Genomic DNA, 17,433 nt, shown 5'->3' with positions numbered 1-17,433 from the left:
CCCGATCTGCCTTCCCGGGGTCCTGTGTGCCCAGGTCTCAGGACTGAGTGGAAGAAGATTGACCAACAGCATGATGAAGAAAAGTTGGCCAGACTTGAGGCTCAGGTCTGGGGCAAGGGCACAGCCTACAGAAAGAAGCTACAGCTGATGACAAAAAGCTTCAGAGTTCTCTAAAAAAACTGGCTATGAATAACATAGCTGGTATGGAAGAGGTGAACATGGTTAAAGATGATGGGACAGTTATTCATTTCAACAATCCAAAATCCCAAGCTTCCTTATCTGCTAATACCTCCACAATTACTGGTCATGCAGAAGCCAAACCAATCACAGAAATGCTTCCTGGAATCTTAAGTCACCTTGGTGCTGACAGCTCAGCAAGCCTGGGAACAGTTCCCATGGTAAATACTGGACAGTAAAGTACCAAACCCAGAAGAACACATTGATGAAGAGGATAAAGATTTCCTAGATCTTGTAGAAAATTTTAATGAAGCATCAAAGAATGAAGCTAACTAAAAAATTTTTTTGGTATTTTGGAGCTAGACTCGATTAACAAATAAGCTTGTGGTTTCAAAGTTTTACAGACCCAGAGAATATTACCTGCTACTAGTTCTGTGATAAAAATATTTTGCATATTAATAATGCTATTTGTTCAGCATTTTTTGGTCATTTGAATTTGCATTTTGTACTTCTTCCCAGGACCTATTCTTTTGGTCAAAATATGAAGTATTGGTGCAGTTTGGAAAAAAGGAACCAAATAGGTCTGAGGATGTAGCACAGTGGTAGAGCAATTGCCTAGCACATGTGAGGCCCTAAGTTCAATCCCCAGCACCACAAATAAATTAATTAAATTAAATTAAAATAATAAAATGATATCTCCGATAACTCACTCGGGCTGTTCACCATGGCCCATGCCTATAATCCTTACTACTTGGGAGGCTGAGGTGAGAGGATGACAAGTTCAAGGGCAGTCTAGGCAATTTAATTTAGCAAGATTCTGTCTCAAAATCGAAAAAAAAAAAAATTAAGACTGGGGATGAAGCTCAGAGGTAGAATAAAAAAGAAAAAGAAAGAAAGAAGAGAAAATAGCTAGTTGGCTGGATTTAATAGCAGAACTGCATCCAGAAAAAAATTCATAAACTGGAAAGTGGTTCAGTAAAAAATATCCAGTCTGGAATATAGAAATTAGAAAAAAAAAAGATAAAAAGAACAGAACAGAGCATGAAAACATAGAAGACAAGATAAATGGTCCAGCACACACACACAGCTAGGAACCTACAAAGAGGGATAGGAGGGAAGAGGGCAGAAGCGACAGTAAAGGCATATAATATCTAAGAATTTTTCAAAACTGAAGATGTCAGCCCATATATTTAAAAAACAATCAGTGTACTCCAAACAGGATAAATACAAATAAAACACACTTAGGCCTGTAATGGTGAAATTGCTAAAAACAAAAAAAAGAAAAAGAACCTTCAAAGAAGCAACATACAATTAACTTTTCAACAAAACACATGGAAACCAGAAGACAAGTGAAAAGAACTTTTTTTAAGTGTTAACAGAAAAGAAACTGCCAGGTGAGGACTTAACACGTAGTAAAATAGTCTTCAATGTTTAGGACAGAATAAAGATGTTTTGCCAGGTATGATGGCACATGCCTATAATCACAATGACTCTGGAGGCTGAGGTAGGAAGGTCATAAGTTCAAGGCCAGCCTGGGTAACTTAGACTCTATCGCGAGATAAAAAATTAAAATGGCTGGTACGTATCTCAGTTGTAGAGCATCCCCAGTACTGTAAAGTAAGTTAGTTAGTTAGTTAAAAAATAAAAATGAAATAAAGATGCTTTAAGATAAATAAATATTTAGAGAATTTATTAGTGGCGCATAACACAATAAGAAATAAAGAGGTCTAGGGATGTAGCTCAGTAGTACAGCACTTAACCAACATGGGCAAAGCCATGGTTGGGTTCGATCCCCATTATTGGCGTGAAAGAAAAAGAAGAAAGTTCTTCACGCTGAAGGTAAATGATTACGAACATCCTAGAACCAGAACTTCAAGAATGAAGAGTACCAAATATGTCAAATATCTGGGTAAATGTGAAAGAAAACTGCCTAACCCAACATCAGGACAAATGTCTTAAAGGGAGACAGAACATAGGTACAAATACAATATATGATCATAGCCTAACAGCTGGAGAGGGGAAGGTAATATCTTCCATAGACATAGTACTAAGAGTGTATATAATAATCTCTAGCCATAGATTATTGATAAAACAATATTTTTCTTAATAGATAATATAAAATAAAACTTAAATAATAGAGGAGATAAAACAAAATAATAGAAAAGATAAACAAAATAATTTAAAAATATTTGATTCATCTAAAAGAAGAAAAGAGGATCAAAAACCAGATGTGATAAACAGAAAATAAATTAAACTGATTGTGGGGAATGAAAGAGCCCCTAATCCTGCAGTAAAGGTGTTGGTGCTGCATGGGTCTCGGCCAATGATAGACCCAGCTACAGAAGTAATTAATATTTTAATGGACTAAATATCAAGTTAAGAAGCATAGATTGCCAAACAAGATGAAAAAAAATAAGACTCAACTATACAGTGTTTAAAAGAGGCACAATTAGGGGGTTGTAGATGTAGCTCAGTGGTGGAGTGAACCCTTAGCCTGCTTGGGGTCCTGGGTTCAAACCCCAGCACTCCCCCAAAAATAAATAAATAAATACAACAAAATAGGCACACTTAAATACAAGGATAGACTGAAAGTTTCTTTTTAAATGTTAAAAAAGGGCTGGGGTTCTGGCTCAGTGGTAGAGCACCTGCCTAGCACGTGTGAGGCCCTAGGTTCGATCCTCAGCACCACATAAAAATAAACAAAGTTATGTCCATCTACAACTAATAAAATATTAAAAAATAAATAGATAAATGATAAAATATGTAGTGACGTTAAAGGTGGTGGGACCTTTAACAGATGAGATCTCATGAAAGGTGGTTATGATACTGGGAGCATTACCCTCAGAAGGGATTCATGCTGGTTTCCTGGGTGAATTAGTTCTCTGAAAGTGGTCTTATAAAAAGAGAGCTGGCCTCTCCCAGGTCTCTGGCTTCCTGCCTCACAATGCAATCTCTCTCTCATCTGCACTCCCACCATGATGACATCCACCATGTTGTGAAATAGCCAAGGAGCGCTCACCAGAGTGAAGAGATGAATTTTCAACCTCTAATATGGTGAGCTAAGTAAATCTTCTTTCCTTATAAAATCTCTACTTTTGGATATTTTGTTATAGCCATTGAAAATGTGCCCCTTTGAGGGCACACTCCCCAGTGACTAGAAGACCTCCCACTAAGCTCCACCTCTTAAAATTTCCATCACCTCCCAATAGAACCTTTAACCCAAGGGCTTTTCAGGGACATTCCAGATCCAAACTATAGCAAAGACTCAAATAAATACAATGAGAAATGAGAGTGAAGACATTAACTAATGCCAGAGAAATATAAAGGATCACAAGAGATTACTGTGGGACTAGGAGTACAGCTTAGTGGTCAAGTGTTGGCCTAGCATGCATGAGGTTCTGGATTCAATCCTCAGCACGAGAGAGAGAGAGAGAGAGAGAGAGAGAGAGAGAGAGAGAGAGAGAGAGAGAGAGAGAGAACTATGCATAATTATATACCAACAAATTAAGTAACCTAGGAAAAAAATGGATAAATTCCTAGAAGCAATCAATCTATCAGACTGAATGATAAAAAACAAAACAAAACAAAAACCCAGAAAATCAGAACAGACCTAGAACTAGTTTGAATCAATAATCAAAAACCTCCCAACAAGCCAGGTGTGGTGGCACACACCTATAATCCCAGCAACAAGGGAGACTAAGGCAAGAGGATTGCAAGTTCAAGGCCAGCCTCAAAATAAAAATGGCTGAAGATATAGCTCAGTGGCAAAGGGCCCCTGGGTTCAATCCCCCATGCCAAAAAATAAAGAAAAAATTAAATTAAAAAAACTCCCAACCAAAAAAGAAAAAGCCTAGAGCCAGATGAAGTCATTGAAGAATTCTACCATTCAAAGAAGAAATAATATCACTCCTTCTCAAACTCTTCTAAAAAATTGAAGAGGAGGAAATACTTCTAAACTCAACTTCTGAGGCCACAATAACCTGGCCAATAACTGTAGCCAAAGGCATTGTGAGAAAAGAAAACTACAGGCCAACAGTCCTGATAAATAGAGATGCAAAAATCCTCAACAAAATACTAGCAAACGGAATTCAACAGCATATGAAAAGGATAACACAACATGACCAAATAGGATTCACCCATGGATGCAAATATGATTCAACATACAAAAAAAAAAAAAATCAATCAACACAACATACCACATTAATAGAACAAAAGATGGAAACCAAATGATCATTTCAGTTGGGGCAGAAAGCACATTCGAAAAAACTCAACATTCTTTCATGATAAAAACTTTGAGCAAACTGGAAACAGAAGGAAATTGCCTCAAATAATAAAGGAAGGCACACAGATAACATCATATTCCATTGTGAAAAACTGAAAGCTTTTCCTCTAAGGTCAGGAATAGGCAAGGATACTTATTTCCATCACTTCTATTCAGTGTAGGACTAGAAATCCTAGCTAGAGTAATTAGGCAAGAAAAAGAAATAATGACATCCAAATAAGAAAGAAAGTATTTCTGTTTGCAGGTAACATGGCGTTGTATGTAGAAAACCATCAAAAAAAATTTTAAACTGTGATAACTAATAAATGAATTCAGAAAATTTATAAGATATGAAAATCAATGTACACAAATCAGTTGGGTTTCTACCCAAGAACAATGAGCAAGCTACTCAGGATGATAAGATAGGAGGATTGCAAGTTTTAGTTCAGCCTAGCAACTTAGTGAGATCCTGTCTCAAAATAAAAATAAAAAGGAAAAAAATAAGAAATTTAAAAATAAAAATTAAAGATAAATAAAAACTAAAAGGAAAAAAATAAAAAGGACTGGAAATGTGACTCAGTGGTGGCATGCCTGTGGGTTCAATCCCCAGTACCAAAAATTAAAAATAACAATGAGCAATACAAATAGGAAATTAAGAAAATAATCCCATTTAAAAATGCATCAAGCCAGACACAGTAGTGGCAGGGCTTTAATCCCAGCAACTCAGGAGACTAAAACAGGAGAATCACAAGTTGAAGAAGAGCCTTACCAACTTAGAGAGACCCAATCTCAAAATAAAATTTTTTAAAAAGGGCTGGGACTTTGGTTCAGTTGTAGAACACTCCTGAGTTTAATCCCTAGCCACTGCAAAAATAAATTAATTAATTAAAAATGTATCAAAGAGTAGAATATTTAGGAGTAAACTTAAACAAGGAGGCAAAAGACATTATATCCTGCAATCTATAAAACATTACCGAAAGAAATTAAAGACAACATAAATAAATGGGAAAACATCGGGTGTTCATCATTTGGTAGTCTTAAAATTGTTAAAATGTCCCTACTACCCAAAGTAACCTACAGATTCAGTGCATTCCCTATCAAAATCTCAATGCCATTTTTTTTTTTCAGAAATAGGGAAAACATTCCTAAATTCATATAAAAGTACAGAGGAACCCTCAATAGCCAAAATATTTGGAGTAAAAGAGAAAACCTGGCTGGGAGGAGAAAGTGGAGCAGGTAAGCCTAAAACCTCACATTTCCTAATTTCAAAACATATTACAAAGCTTAAGTAATCGAATAGTATGATACTGGCATAAAGACAAGCACATAAACCAAACAGCATAAATAAACCCACCCATATGCCAAAAGCACAGACAGCAAAAGCAAAAAACAGACAAGTGGGAAATAAAAAGTTTCTGTATAGCAAACGAAATAATCAAATGATCTTTGACAAGAGTGACAAGACTATTAAAAAGGGGAGAGACAGTTTCTTAAACAAATGATGTGCGAAACTGAGTATCTACACGCAAAAGAAGGAAATTGGACCTTCATCTCAAAATATACTGAAGACTTAAAAATAAAACCTGGAACTATAAAACTCCTAGAAGAAAACATAGGGAAAAGCTTCCTAAAAGTAGTTTTGGCAATGGTTTCCTGGAGATGACACCAAAAAGCAAAAACAGACAAATGAGACTACATCAAACCAAAAAGCTTCAAAGAGCAAAGGAAATAAATATGAGGGTGAAAAGGCAAACTGTGGAATGGGAGGAAATGTTTTGTGAATATAAACCATGTATCTCACCAGGGGTTAGTATCCAATATATATATCTCCTACAAGCTAAAAGCAAAACAATAAAAATAGATGATTTTTAAATGGGCAAAGGACTTCAGCACACATTTTCCCAAAGGGAAGACATAAAAAGGGGCTAAAAGGTTCATTAAAAGATGCTCAATATTCCTAATCATCAGGGAAGTATAAACCCACACCATAAAGAGGTATCACTTGCACCTGTTAAAATGGTTGTTATCAGAAAAACAGATAATAAAAAGTGTTGGAGAAGATTCAGAGAAATCAAAACCTTTATGGGAATGTACAATTGTATAGTTACTATGCAAAACAGTAGGACAGTTCCTCAAAATATTAAAAATAGAACTACCATCATTATCTAGCAATCCCCTTCTTGTTATTTATCCAAAATAAATACTAAGGACTTAAAAATAAAACCAATTAAAACAGGATTACAAAGATTGTGCACCAGGTTTCAATGCAGCATTATTCACCACAGCCAAGAGATGGAGGCAACCTAGGTGTCTGCTGGTGAGTGAATGAACCCAGAGAGCAGGATATAGACACACAATGGACTATTTTCCAGCCCTACAACGGGAGGAAATCTGTGATACCTACAACACTGATGAACCTTGAGAATACTGTGCTAAGTGAAATAAGCCGTGTACAGAATGACAAATACTGCACAATTCCACTCACATGAGACATCAAAGTAATGAAATCACACAAAACACAAGTAGAATTGCAAATGCCAGGGGCTGAGGAGAGCAGTGGGGAGTGGCCATGTATGGGTATAGTTTCAATCATACAAGATGAAAAGGTTCTAGAGATAACAGAGTATGTATGTTAACAATACTGTACACTTAGAATTTTGTTAAGAGAGTGTATTTTATGTCCTTTGGGTTATGCTACAATACAAAAAAGATGCAAAACATCAGCCAGAAGTGATGAGACAGATAAAATGATCTACCTTTGAAATGAATAACTTCTGATCATCAAAACTTATGACCAAGAATGAGAAGCAGGCCACAAAATGGAAGGAGAATCTATAAAATATGTAATTGTCAACTGACTCATATCCAGAAAACATAAGTAACTCCCATACATTCAAAAGACAATTCTACAGAAAAATGGGAAAAATTCTGAACAAGCATTTAACAAATGAATATAGCCACCAAGTGACCAATATATAGACACTTAACCTCAGTAGTCACCAGGGAAAGTCAAATAAAACCACAATGAGATGCCATTAACATAACTCATCAAAGTGGCTAAAATGCAAAGCACTGACAATACCAAGTGTTGTCAAAATTATGGGGCAATGAAAATTCTCAAACGCAGCTGGTGAAAGAAGGCAAATTGATAACTACTTTGAAAAATCATTTAGCAACATCAATTGGGACTGAATACTATGCTTTCTGTAATTTGGGAATCTCATTTCTGGATGCATAGCCAAACAAAATGCCTACATTTGTTTATCAAAGAATACATATAAGAATGTTCATAGCTGCATTATTTTTAGTTACTCAAAATAGCTAGAAACAACCCCAATGCCCAACAACAACAAAGACAAGTAAATTATGGTGTCCAGTTCAATAAGAATGAATGAACTACCACACCACACAAATGGATGACTCTCACAAACGAAATGTTGAGAGAAAGGAGAACATATTACATGATTCTGTTTCTACCAAATTCAAAAACAGACACACTTAATATATGGATTTAGACATCAGGGTGATGCTAATTCTGAAGAGGAGTTGTTAGTGATGGTCCCAGAGGGAAATGTGAGGGGAGACCTTGGAGTGCTAGTTTCTGGAAATTCACCAAGATGAATCCTTTAGGTTTGTGGTTCTTCTTTAAGTATAACATAACAATTAAGTTCACTTTTTAAAAAAAGAAAAGAACATACTTTATCATATATATGACTTTCAAAAATATACAAAGGGAAATAAGGTGGGTGGGTGAGTGAATGAGTGGATGGATGGCTTACGGCTGAATGGACAGAGTACTGAATGGGCGACCAGACAGATGCGCATCCTGTAATCCTATTTGAGCAAAGGCAGTGGCTGTGGTCTGAGACCTCCCTACCCACAGGGTACACGTTCATGCCAGCTTATGTTCTATCAGGGACAGGGACAAGAATGAACATGGGTATGGGTATGCTTTGGTAGGCCCCATACCAATGGCATCACCGGAGAGTTTCCAAGCCTTGACGTCCCGGTCCTGGCCAGCGCTGATGACCAGTTGGAAGGTGTCTATGTACAGGATGTCCACAATGCTTTCCAAATGGCCTCTCCAGGTATTCAGGAGCTTGGGGGGAACCAGGGAAATGATCTGACCAGCCACAACCTATAGGGAACAGGAAATGACTTACTCCAAGGCTGTCACACAAATTCTTCTGCAGGCATTCAGGACTGCAGACAGCAGAGCCCAGAAGGGCCCTGGATCTTGAGCATTCTTGTTCTGGACACATTCCACATACCTCACTGGTGACCTTTGGTATTTCCCAGAATTTCTCTGGCCCTGTCTCCTTTGGTAAAATCATAAAAATCATTTTCAAATGTCTACATTATTTATCACCTATACAGATTACCCCTTTTGAACCTCACCACCTTACAGGACATATAAGATTCTCCGTGTCTTACAGAGGAGATAAGTAAGAGTTAGAGATGTTGCCAGGACAAGAGTCCAGGTATTCTAAAGTTCTTCAGTTGAACATTGGGAGAAGATATATATCCAAAATATCTAGGGGTGAGTAAGTAATATATAACATTATACCACAGATAATACAACTCTACTTAACTGGAAAATGGATGAAAATTAACAGGCCCATTTTTAAATTAACAAGATTAAAAAGGGACATTTATTCTGCTATAGTCAAGTATATAGTTAGGTCAGAATAATGTAAACTATAAACAGAACAATGAAAGAAAACTGAGAACTCAAAAAAACCAACCTGAATATACATAAAACTTTGGTATGAGTGGCAATAGAAGCCAGGCATGGTGACGCACACCTGTAATCTCAGTGGCTCAGGAGGCTGAGACAGGAGGATCACGAGTTCAAAACCAGCCTCAGCAACTTATCGAGGCTATAAGCAACTTAGTGAGAACCTGTCTCAAAAATAAAAAAATAAAAAGGGATGGGGATGTGAATCAGTGGTTAAGCATCCTTGGTTCAATCCCTGGTACAAAAAAAAAGTAGTAATAAAAAGCATTATTCAATAAACATTACTGGGATACCTGATGAAATATTAAGAGAAAACCAAATCATTATCTTTTTTTTTTTTTTTTTTTTTTATGGTGCTGGGGATTGAACCCAGGGCTTTGTGCATGTCAGGCAAGCACTCTACCAACTGAGGGTAATCTGTATATCCCCCAGCCCCCAAATCATTATCTTATATCTTAAAATAAATACTTAAATGATTGAAGATTATTCTTTTTTAAAAAAACATCTTTATTTTATTTTTATGTGGTGCTGAGGATTGAACCCAGCGTCTCACTCATGGTAGACGAGCTCTCTACCTCTGAGCCATGACCCCAGCCCCTTGAAGATTATTTTTAAAGAATCAACAAACTTTTAAAAGAAATAATAATTGAAGGTTCAGTAGTAGAGTGCTTGCCTAACACATATGAGGCCCTGTGTTAATTCCCAGTATAGGGGAGAAAAAAGAATAAACATTTACCTTTTCTCTGAATAAGAAAGTGATAGGCAATCAAAAATTTGCCTGTATCTAATCAATGCTTATTATTATCTGTAGCCAAGCTACTCAGTATGAAATAGGACCTCATTATTGTTTTGCATGCATTTCCTTGATAGCTCACAATATTCAGTCTTATTTCATACACTCACAGGCCATTTGCATATCTTCTCTGAAGAAATGTCTGTTTAGCTCTTTTGCCCATATTTTGATTGGGTTATTTATATTTAATTAAGTTCTTCATATATTCTAGTACTAGTCCCTTCTCAAATATATAATTTCCACTGACCTATGTTTTTACTTATGCCAGCACTACACTGTCATGATTACTATGGCTTTGGATTAAGTTTTGACCATTTAAGTATTTATTTTAAGATATAAGATAATGATTTGGTTTTCTCTTAATATTTCATCAGGTATCCCAGTACTTTTTAATGAATCATGCTGTTTTTTTCTTTTCCTTTCTTTCTTTTATTTTTTTTAAGACTTTAAGATTTATTGTTGTTATCATGCTATGTGTTTTGGTTTTGGTTCTGGGGAGTTTTGGGGAGGGGGTGTTTTTGTTTTTGACTATTCTAGATCCTTCGCATTTCCACATGAATTTTTGTGTCTAAAAAAAAAAAAAAAAAAACCAGCTGAGATTTTTACTTAAACTATAATGAATCATTTTGGAAATCATGCTATACTAATAGTGTTAAATCTTCTACTACATGAACATGGGATGTGTTTCCATTTATTTAGGCTTTCTTTAATTTCTTTTAATAATGTTTTGCAGTTTTCAGAGCACAGATTTTGCACTTCTTTTGCTAATTAGTTCCTATTTTAATTTTTTTAATGCCATTTGCAAGGGAAACATTTTTTCCTTCATTTCAATTTTTAAATGCTCATTGTTAGTTTATCAAAATATCTTGATGTTGTATATTGATCTTATATATTCCATTCCATTGAATTAATTTATGAGCTATAATAGAATTTTAGTAGATTTTTTAGGATTTTCTATTTACAAAATCATGTCATCTACATATAAAGATAGTTTTAGTACTTCCATTACAATATAGAAGCCTTTTATTCTACTTTCTTTCCCAAATGACCTTCCAGTAAAATGCTAAATAGAAGTGGCAAGACTGGACTTTCTTATCTTATTCCTGATATTAGGGGAAAGTATTTGGTATTTCAACATTAAGTTAGCTGTGAATTTTCATAGATGGTCTTTACAAGGTTGAGGAAGTTCCTTTCTTAGTTTTTGGAGTGTTTAAATCAGGAAAAGTTGGTCAATTTGGTCAAATGCTCTTTCATCATCTATTGAGATGAGCTTTTGTATTCTCTCAGTCAATATATTGTATCACATTGATTTTAGATACTGAAGCAACTTTGCCTCCCTGGGATAACTCTCATTTGGTCATGGTATATGAATCTTTCATATGTTGCTGGCTTCAATTTGCTAGAATTTTGCTTAAGATTTTTGCATGTATATTCATAAGAAATACTGGTTGGTAGTTTTGTTTTCTTGTGATACCTTTTCTGGCTTTGGTATCATATAAAACTCTTTTGGAAGAATTTGTGGAGAACTGGCATTAATTCTTTTAATAGTTGGTAGGATTCACTGAAAACATTTGAACCTTGACTTTTCTTGGTGGGAAGTTTTATTCTTGTTATATTCAGATTGATTCTTCAGATTTTCTATTTCTTCTTTAGTCAGTTTTAGTTAAAGTTTTTCTAAGTTTTGTCCATTTTTTTATAATAAAATTTTTAAACTGCCCTGAAGTCCAATAATAGGTAACAGGTTAAATGATATGATTCTTTTATACAATTAATATTTATAATTCTATAAAGTAAAATATATCACTTAATCATTAGATCTGACTTTCAAGAATATTTGCCATCCCTGAGATGCAAGGATGGCTAACATATGCAGATTTATAACTGTGACACCACATTAACAAAATGATCATCTGATAGATGCAGAAAAATCATTTGAAAAAGTTCAACACCTTATCATAATAAAAACTCTCAAGAAATTAGGAACAGGGGTTGAGATTGTGGTTCAGTGGCAGAGCGCTTACCCAGCATGTGTGAAACACTGGGTTCAATTCTCAGCACTTCATATAAATAAATAAAATAAATGTCCATTGACAACTAAAATATTTTTTTTAAAAATTAGGTATAGAGGGGATATACCTCAACACAATAGAAGCCACCTCTGACAAACCCATAGCTAACCTCATACTCAACATAAAAATTTGAAAGCTTTTCCTCTAAGATCAAAGATAAAACAAGAATGCCCACTCCCACCACTTGTTTTTTTTTTTTTAATATTTATTTTTTGGTAATAGGTGGACACAATAACTTTATTTTATATTTATGAGGTACTGAGGATCAAACCCAGCACCTCAAACATGCTAGGCAAGTACTCTACCACAGAACAACAAAAATAAACTCTTAGTGCTAATAAATGAATTCAGTAAAGTTGCAAGATACAAAATCAACAGACAAAATCAGTAGTGTTTCTAAACACTAACAATGAAATATCTGAAAAGAAAAGCAATAAAACAACCCTCTTTACAATTGCAACAACAATAACAAAAATACTTAGTGGTAAATTTATCCATAGAAAACTTATACACTAAAAATTATATAACAGATTAAAGAAATTGAAGGGGAAAAAAACATAAATGAAAAGATAGCCTGGGTTCATAGGTTGGAATAATTAATCAAGAACAATATGCACAAGTGGACAGGCCACAATGAAATCCACTATTCTGTATAATTAATAGATACCAATACAAACTAAATTTAAAAAGAATGATTGTTAAAATGTCCATACTACCCAAGGCAACCTACAGATCCAGGGAAATTCTTATCAAAATTTCAATGTCATTGAACAGAAAAAACAATCCTTACATTTCATAGAACCACAAGAGACCCTGAATAGCCAATGTCATCTTGAGCAAAAAGAACAAAGCTTGGGGCTGGGGCAGTAGCTCAGTAGCAGAGCACTTGCTGAGCATGTGTGAGGCACTGGGTTCGATCCTCAGCACCACATAAAAATAAACAAATAAAATAAAGGCATCCTGTCCATCCACAATTACAAAAAAGTTTAAAAAAGAACAAAGCTGGAGGCATCACACTTCCTGGCTTCAAAATATATTGTAAAGCTCCCATCATCGAAATAGCATGGCACTGGAACAGAACAGACAGCCTACAGGTACATTTCCAGTTATGGACAAATGATTTTTGACCAAGATGGCAAGAACACACAATGGGGGAGGACAGTCTCATCAATAAATAGTGCTGGGAAAACTGGATATCTACATACAGAAAAATGAAACTGGATCCTTATCTCACACTGTATACAAATATTGACTCAAGATGGGTTAAAAACTTAAACATAACATCTGAAACTGGTCTGGGCAATGACTTGTTAGATATGGCCCCAAACATAGGGAACCAAAGCAAAATAAACAAGTGGGACTACAGCACACTGACAACCTGTACGACAAAGGAAACGATCAACAAGGGGAGAAGAAACCCAGAAGAGTGTGTGTGTGTGTGTGTGTTGGGGGGGGCGGGGGGGGATAATTGTAAACCACACATCTCATAAAGGGTTAATATTCAAAATATATAAGGAACCCAAGCAACTCAACAGCAACAACCCAATTTAAAAATAAACAAAGAACTTAAGGAAGAATGAAATTATGGCATTTACATTTAAATGGAGGAACCTAGAGACTGTCAAGATAAGTGAAATAAGCCAATTCCAAAAAACCAAAGTCCAATCTTCTCTCTGATGTGTGGATGCTGACTCACAAGAGGTTAGAGGGCAGGGGTTGCAGGTTCACCTGATTGGAAGAGGGAGGAGCAAGGGGAGTAGAGCAGGTTGGGAACGGGAAAGACTGTAGAATGAACCATACATAACATTCCTATGGTCATATAGGAACACGACCAGTGCAATTGCATACCATGTACGACCACAGTAGCTACAGGAATGGGAAGTTACACTCCATGGATGTAGGATATGTCAAAATACACTCTACTTACTGTTTAACTAAAAAGAACAAATAAAAAATTTTAAGAAAAGAATTAACATCCAAAAAATAATAATTTTCCACATAAGTAGAGTCATAATCTCAGTAAGTGAACCAGCTCCTTATGGGGACATTCTTCTGACTGACCCTCCAGTAACCTTCCTACCTCCGTCTCCTTCAAGGGAATGTAGTGTGGGATGTTCATTTGGAACCGTTTAGGAATTAAGATCCGGAACTTGTTCTCTGTTTCAATGGGGATCTTGCTCTCACTGGTATGCAGTGGCTGCTGGTGGATAAGTATGCAGTAATCCTTAATGTCCCAGATCTAGGCACAAAGTGTGGGTTATTGACTTAGCAGCCCTTGACCCAATCCTGCTCTGTGGGCTCTTCCCAAACTACTCTTTAGGAGCAGTTCTTCTAGCTTTCAGACTATAACCATGGACTTAGGGTCTTCTCAGCCACACCCCTTGATTAGCCAGCACAGGCGTGTGACTGGCTCAAGGATGAGACACGCCTGCCCCATAAAGCACAAAATCAGCTCCTGAGACAGCTGATCACCTGAGACACCTGGCTGGGGATGGAGATGTAAGATAACAGTGGAGCAGAAGAATCACAGAGAAAGGCTTCTTGAAAGGGCCTTTTGGTGGCCATTTTGGTGCCCAGGCCAGAGCAGGAAGGGACTCCTAAGTAATCCACCCCCAGTGTTTTACAAATGAATCCAGTACCCAGAGGAAGCAGGGGGTAGATAAGGACCTTGGAGCAAAGGGGTGGGCAGCATTTGACTGATGCCAGTCCCCCAATCTCAACAGTCTTTCCTCACCTTGATGTGTCCTTTACAATCCCCTGTGATGAGGATCCAGTCATTTTCATCAGTGGCCATGGCACCCACAACCACATCCCCATTATCCTTAAGGTCCACAGGGAACTTGCCCAGCAGGCCTCCATTCCCGTGGATGGACCAAGCGTAGATGTGGCCGTCGATGCAGCTGCTCAGCATGGCAGCTGTGTGTGGCTGGCGAGGCCTGGTCTGCAGGAAGATGATCTGCGGGAGAAGTAGGCCTGGCTCGGCACAGCCGCAAGCCAGCATTTACTCTGGCTGCTGTCACACATTCCTCTGGGACCTGGGCAAGTCACCATACCAACCTGGTCCCCAATTTCCTAGATGTCCCTTTCTACTCAGCTGGTGATGCGAAACATCACACTAGACTATGAGCTACTTGAGGGCAGGGATTTGAGTGTGGTTTTTGTTATGGCTTTGTCCTCAGTAGCTACAGTGATAATAGCACAGTAGCTACAGTGATAATAGCACAATAGCTACAATGACACATAGTACAAGATCAATAAATGTTTGTTGAAAACAAAATACACAATTTCATTCCCTAGTACTTCCCTGTTCCTTCCCCTTGGTTTGATTTGTCATAAGGCTCCAACAGAAATTTTCAAAACCTAGTAACTCAAAGTGATTTGAGGAAGGAGCTCATTCCCACTCACATAAACCTACAGCAAAATACCCATGTTTTCTAGCCAACTGCTAAGAGAGTATTTTAACCAAATTCTTGCTCAAGTCTTGCTTTGCTCATCCCTTTGATAATCCCCCCTCTGCTCACTTGAGCCTTACATGTCACTCCTGAGGCCCACATGGGGCCATGTAAGAAGCCACTCCGCACAGTGAGCATGAAGAGAGCTTCTTGGCTGTCTCCTGCTGGAAGCTGAGAGCACCATCATATGGCAGAACCAATCAGGCAGGGAACTGGAGGCCTTACCACTTCTGCTAAGTCATAACTTTACAGTGTGATGGCTTTTGTGTCCCCAAAACATATTGTCAAACAACAACAACAAAAAAAATCTTGATTATCCCTATTGCCATTGAGTCCAAAACAAGATACTTAGCCCACTTCCTATTGGGCGTTTTAGCTTGCTCAGTCCAGTGGCCCCAGACACAGGGGACCAAAGGTCCTTGACCACTACTGAGAAGGCCAGGGCATATGCATTATCAACAGGCTCTAAGGGGCACAGTTTAGCCCCCTGCGCTGGCTGCCTTCCCAGTACCCTGTCACACTTGCTTCCAAGATGGTCAGATAGAAGCGGTGGACAGGAAGACCACAGGCAAGACCCTTCTGCCAAGGCATCATTGCCCCACCCAACCTGAGCTCTTCTTCCACTAGAACCAAAACTGAAGCCAGAATTAGACAGGCAGACAGGCAAGAGTCAGATCCAGAGATTAGAGGGACTGGAAAAGTTAATTCCTTCAGAGGATAACCTGCCCCTGCTCCAACCTGCTGCTAAGGTAATCTGTCTCAGGGATTGTCCCTCCCTAGGGAGTTGTTAATTAGCCCCCTTCCTGCCCAGAGCACTTCAACTTGGCCCCTATAGCCCATCTGCTTCTCACCTTTTGGCCATCCCCCCACCAAGGTGTGAGCTAGCAGGAAGGACAGAGAGAAAGGAGAACAAAGGAAGCCTAGGACACATAAAAGGGCAGAACACGCTCGCTGCTTGGGATACCAGGCCACCAGCTCCAGCCCCCTTCTCCCTCCCAGGAGAAGTCTATGTTACCCCCTTTTAAATAACCCCTGCTTCGTATGCTTGCCCTCGGCGGGCTTCTCCAATGTTATGCTTCAACCATGAGGGAGCAGGACACTGGTCACCAGTGGTATCAAAACCAGGGGTGACCCAAAAGCGCTGGACCTTCTCAACCAACCACCCAACTCCCAGAGAGAAGGGACATGGCTGCTCTTAGAGCAAGAAGAAGGGCACTTAGAAGCCAGGGGTGGAGGTCAGCCTCAGAAGAGGGCGGCCTCACACAGAAACCACCAGGGTCAGTCACACAAATCCAATCAAGATTCATGACACAAATCTTTATTATATTTAGACCACCAGGCCAAGCAAAAAGCCCAAGGACTTCCCAACAGTAGCCATCCAAAGAGTTAAAAGAACTCAGGCTTTGAAGACTGTCAGGTCTCCCTCTTTATCAGGAGTGAGATATATCCGGGATCTCCTCCCTCGCCCCAATACATACTTGTTTTCTTCTTATTAACTTGCATTATTACTTTTTAAAAGTTTTTTAAAGGTATTTTTGGAAGAAAATTCATAACCTCGAGAGGGGAATGAGCTCCTCCCAGATCCCCACCCCACCACCACAGGGCCAGCTCTGAAGGTATCACCTGCCCCTTGTTTCTGAGTCCTTGGTCCCTGCAGCTAGATGAAGGGACAGGCCTGCCGCACCCTAACATGAACATGCAGTGCATTTTCAGGAGGGGCATCCAGAGTCAGACAGAGAAAAGTAGAAGAAGAAGAGAAGAGAACAAAGAGCCAGCCCCACCTGCATGGGGTACCCAACACCCTCCCCTCCCCAGCCCAAGCCCCCAACTAGGAGGGACACCACCCACATCCCTGGCTCTCCCTGACCCACCCTGAGGAGCTGTTCCCAGACAGAAACCCTGACTCCAGAATGCTCCCTGGGCACTGGAGTCTTTCCTAGCCA

At 38.3% G+C, this 17,433-nt stretch overlaps 1 protein-coding gene and 1 pseudogene across 1 annotated transcript in view; one reads left to right on the top strand and one right to left on the bottom strand.

The window, feature by feature from the left end:
* Efcab8 (EF-hand calcium binding domain 8) overlaps window positions 1-17,433 on the bottom strand; it is a 66,728-nt gene that overhangs the window by 5,295 nt on the left and 44,000 nt on the right. Inside the window, exons 21-23 of the mRNA XM_071607433.1 lie at window positions 14,773-14,994; window positions 14,119-14,277; window positions 8,408-8,576 (exon numbers count right to left, since the gene is read on the bottom strand). Of these exons, the coding sequence (XP_071463534.1) occupies window positions 8,408-8,576; window positions 14,119-14,277; window positions 14,773-14,994 (550 nt within the window). The remainder of the gene's footprint in view (window positions 1-8,407; window positions 8,577-14,118; window positions 14,278-14,772; window positions 14,995-17,433) is intronic.
* LOC139704591 (transcription factor BTF3 homolog 4 pseudogene) lies at window positions 219-513 on the top strand (annotated as a pseudogene).

Source organism: Marmota flaviventris, chromosome 2, assembly GCF_047511675.1.
Source record: "Marmota flaviventris isolate mMarFla1 chromosome 2, mMarFla1.hap1, whole genome shotgun sequence".
In the NCBI taxonomy this organism is placed as follows: Eukaryota; Metazoa; Chordata; class Mammalia; order Rodentia; family Sciuridae; genus Marmota; species Marmota flaviventris.
This window is presented reverse-complemented; position numbering and strand designations above follow the sequence as displayed.